This window comes from Suricata suricatta, chromosome 3, assembly GCF_006229205.1.
Source record: "Suricata suricatta isolate VVHF042 chromosome 3, meerkat_22Aug2017_6uvM2_HiC, whole genome shotgun sequence".
Taxonomy (NCBI): Eukaryota; Metazoa; Chordata; class Mammalia; order Carnivora; family Herpestidae; genus Suricata; species Suricata suricatta.
The window spans coordinates 31,658,206-31,663,003 of NC_043702.1; the positions used below are offsets into that span (position 1 = coordinate 31,658,206).

The following is a 4,798-nucleotide window of genomic DNA, read 5'->3' on the forward strand; positions in this document are numbered from 1 at the left end:
GCTCAACTGACCTACCACCAAAGTGCCCCTAAAGTCATGTTTTAAAGGCTAGAATCGGCATTACCCTTTTACTCCTATCTCTCCATTGTTATCATCTCATCAATCATCAGCTAACATAGATGTAAAAAATTTACACTCTGAAGTCAAATTGCCTGGGAGGTTACCTCTCACCTAGATTCATATGACCTAGGACAAGAAACCTAAATGCTCTGGACCTTAATAGTAATGAACCCTATCTAAAAGATGAGGAATAAGTGGTAATAATACATACAAAAGCTAAGCATTTCCCATTTAGTAAGCATTTAATAGACTTCAATTACCAGTTATTGCTTTCTAAATATCACTAAGGTTTGGCCATTCTCTCCAACACTATAGTTTCTACCTTATTTTAAGCCACTGTCATTTCTTACCTGGATTACAAACCCTATTCTTAAATGGTTTTCTGCCTCTAATCTTGTCATCTTCCAAATTCATTTTCTACTTCTGAACTCATAATAACCACTCTAAAACCAATCGCCTGCATTGAAAAAAACAGCTCTCTGGTGCCTCTAGGACAAAGTCCAAATTTCTTAACAACTGAGACATTAAGACTTTCAGATTTGGCTGCTATTTAACTCTCTAGTTCAATCTCTTACTGTTATTCCTACATGGAGCCATGATTTCTTCCACATTTGAAGACTGACTAAATCAGCTTTCAGGTATCCACCTAGACACGACTTTCTCTGAGAAGCCTTTATTGATGGCTAAAGAACCAATCCAAGGATAAATACCCCTTCTCTAACAGTGTAAACTCTCCCAAATACTATCAACACATTCATTTCACTGTATAATAATTAACTTTACTTATATCTATCTGGGACTTGGTGGGAGGCAAGCCCCAATATTTCATTTATCATTGTATCCCCTAATGAGTACACAGTATGAGCCATATGATAGATATTTAACAAATGTATAGATGGAGGAAGGACCTCAAAAGTACACAATCTCTAAGTGGTACTCTTCCCCACTAGAGAGAGAGCCTACTAAAATTAAGCCATACCCATAACTCATAGTATCAAAGTTTCAATTAAACACGGATACCACTATTGTAGCTATTGTGACGCATGTGCTTGACCTCTGGTTGGCTATTAACACTCAAAAAAACAAGTAGTCAAGATGTTTGGTGTGCCAAGTGTACAAAATTCAAATTATGTAAATTTATTTTTCAAGTTACCCTATTTTCTATATCTAGTCTTTATCTTCCCTGAAAAGAGATGTTTTAGAGTTAAACATGAACTTTATACAAACTCCAATAATGTTATTAAACAAATTTAACTTGTAAGGTTTGGGGAAAAAAGAAAATTCTGGATAATTTACTACTTTAATTGCTGATTTTAATTCAACTTTAAAAAAGTCACTTCAGGGGCATCTGGGTGGCTAAGTCAGTTAAGCATCCCACTTTTGATTTCAGCTCAGGTCATGATCTCAGTTTGTGGCATCAAGCTCTTTGCTAACAGCATGGAACCTACTTGGGATTCTGTCTCTTTCCCTCATCCCCACATGGGCTCTCTTTCTCTCTCTCAAAATAAATAAATATATATTTTTTAAAAATCACTTCAAAATCTTATAAACTCCTAAAATCTATCACTTAATTCAATAAAGTTCAATCATAACCCCCACTCTATTTAGAAGTAAAAATATGAGTGGAAATAAAAAGTGGCTTTCTCTCTTAGAAATACATATGAATTATTAATGGATAAATTAGAGGGAGTAAAAGGTTGGCAAATACACCTATAAAGCCACCTGTAAATTCACCTATAAAGCTTCACTTTTGAGAGTAAAGGAGTCTGGTTTTTAATTAGTATTCTAATTTTGGCAGTTATCAGGCTATTAAAATTTTTCATTTCTTATTTTGTCAATTTTACATCTTCTATTTCTTTAGACATAAATCCAGTTTCTTTAGGTTTTTAAATGTATTAGTGTACATTTATATTTTATAATTAAAATACATTACACATGGAAAAAAGCAATTAGAAACTATAACCAAACTAAAAATTTATGAAATCAAATTGGACCCATGTGTTAATATTTAAGGGCTAAATTACTTTGAAAAAATATATACCTCTACTTATACTTTCTTGAAAAAAATCCACATATACTTGGCATCATCAGTAGCTATCAACCTATAAAGGGTTGACAAACTTTTTCTTGCTCTTTTTGCCAAGGGACCCCATCCAATTTTGATTCAGTTTAAGAGAAATGTTTCCTGGGTGAGCCATCAAGAGCAGTTCATAGGGTTCTATAAAAGAATCAAAGCAGTTAAAGGTTTTCCCCTACTAAAAGACTTTATGAGATGTATCATCATTATCTTCAATCTTTAGATGAAGAAACTGAAATTCAGAACAGGTTGTTCATCCAGGGTCTGGTTCTATAGCCAATGCTTAACTCTCTATATTATTCTGCCTCAATATACTGAATTGATAAGGACAAAATTATAGTAAATAAAAATATGTAATTAGCTAGGTCTCATAAAGACAAACCACAGATCACCAAAGGAAAAGATCATTTTGTCAACTTAGTATTTTGTATTTTTTATGGAGACTAATTCAGTATTTAATCACTGTTTCAAATATGCTTTTGGACATTTTAATCCTAATCAGTTACCTATAAAATAATATATCACCAGGAAAACAACAAATCCCTTGTTTGGAATTTTTTAGATATTGTGGCATTCGGACTCCTACCTGACACTGGTTAATAGCTGCATGGTTGCCATGGAATGGAGACTGTCTTTCTTTATCACGATGATGCCGACTACTATGTTTACTTCTCTGCAGCTGCTGGCGTAACTTTGCAATCTGAAAAGGGGAAAAATAAAAAGAGCATCAAAGTTTTCCAACGTACATGAAATATATCCTTGCTTAGTAAGAACCAGTTAAATTCATCCTTAATAGATCTTTTGACTTCTAAAAGCCTATCACAAACTCCAGTTGTACAGAATTTATACACACACACACACACACACATACACATGTGCAGTATGTGTATCTCTTTTTTAAAGAGAAACAAAATTATGTTCCAACACTGTTCTGAGCCTTCAAGTTTCCCAAATACTAAACCAATGATGCTTTTAGCACTTAGAATAAATTACATTATAGCTTTCCCAAATAATTTTAAAATAATTAAAATTATTCTCACTGTCCTAACAATGAGCCTTATTTTATTTAGATTTAGATTTCTTTAAACACCAAATCTTCAACAGCTCCAAAAACCAAACAGTATTTAAAACTCAAGTGAAGCCATGAAGTGTATTCACAGATACAATCTTTAAATAATACAATTTCAATCAATATCCCATATTATTCCTTGACTGAATTGTTTTAATTCTCTATTATATATAACATGCAAATATCTAAGCGTAGGTACAGAAAATGGTAAATCAGCATAGGACCATAACTAATTGGTTATATTTGATTAATTTCAGAGACACTACCATTATATACAGAAATAATAAATGTGAGTTTGTTGTATCACTATAATTTTATAAATGTGACAGATTAATACGTTATGGACTATCATTTAGTAAGAAAAAATACAAAGAAAACATAATCTGTAAGTAACATGCATATTTCTCCCATTCAATCCTTATCCAATCAATGTCAAGAACTGTCTTTGTTATTTCTCAGGTAACCAAAAACAAAACAAAAACAAAAAAACCCACCCACACAAACCAAAATAATGGAAACTGACAAATCCTTGTTGTCCACAACTTCAAGGAACTAGTCAAGGAAAAAATCAAACTTCCACACCCACTTCCTTGGAACCATCTTCCTGACCTCCTTAAGTTGATCTGTACTGCCCCACGACGCTGAACGCTTGTGAGACCCTTTCTTCTTTTCAGCATATTCTTCCGCCCATGCACTCTCTGTCTATAATGGGAAAAAGAAGAAGGGAGTATGTTAACCATTTAACGATAACGTGCACTACATTTGCCACAAAATGGATGGATCTTCAGGACATAATGCACAATCAAATAACTCAAGTGAGGAAAGACACATACTGAATGACCTCACATGTGAAATCTAAAAAACAAACTCAGAGAAAAAGAGATGAGACTTAAGGTTATTGGAGACAGTAGGGATTGGGGGAGGCACCTGAAGGGAAACTGGGTGAAGGTGGTCTAAAGGTACAAACTTCCAGTTATATGATTAAGTGCTGCAGAGGTACTATATAATGTGATGGTCATAGTTAATACTCCTGTGTGGCATATCTGAAAACTGCTGAAAGAGTAGATCCTTTTAAAAGTTCTCATCACAAGAAAAAAAATTTTTTTAATTATATGAGGTAATGGATATTAACTAAACTCACTGTGGTAATCATTTCATATTTCAAGTCATTATGCTGTACAAAAACTTATACAGTATTGTATATGTCAATTATATCTCAATAAACATGAAAAATAATTTCATATCTTAAAAAAGTATACATTTCTCTATTATACAATACATTCCCATTATAGAAAAATTAAGGGGGGTGGAGCCAAGACTGCGGAGAGGAAGGGAGCTCTGTAAACTCCCTCCGCACCGTTTTTCAAACTGAGAAGGATATTACGTTCATCTGAGAGAGCGGAAGGAGAAAATACGAACTCCAGAAGGAATAGAACCTCAAGGATACCTGAGTGAGTGGGGGCGAACGGGGGGAGATCCGAGGACGGGCCAGCCCTGGACGGGCAGGGGAGGTAAGATCCCCAGCCCAACGTGGCGCAACTGCGCGGCGCCCGGGAGACAAAGGGAAGAGACAGAGTCGGAACGCGCTCATG

The 4,798-nt window shown here is 34.5% G+C and overlaps 1 protein-coding gene across 1 annotated transcript in view; it reads right to left on the minus strand.

The window, feature by feature from the left end:
- The window catches only part of FAM117B (family with sequence similarity 117 member B), a 79,954-nt gene that overhangs the window by 20,957 nt on the left and 54,199 nt on the right, over positions 1 to 4,798 (minus strand). The window contains exons 3-4 of the mRNA XM_029933282.1: positions 3,816 to 3,908; positions 2,724 to 2,837 (exon numbers count right to left, since the gene is read on the minus strand). Of these exons, the coding sequence (XP_029789142.1) occupies positions 2,724 to 2,837; positions 3,816 to 3,908 (207 nt within the window). The remainder of the gene's footprint in view (positions 1 to 2,723; positions 2,838 to 3,815; positions 3,909 to 4,798) is intronic.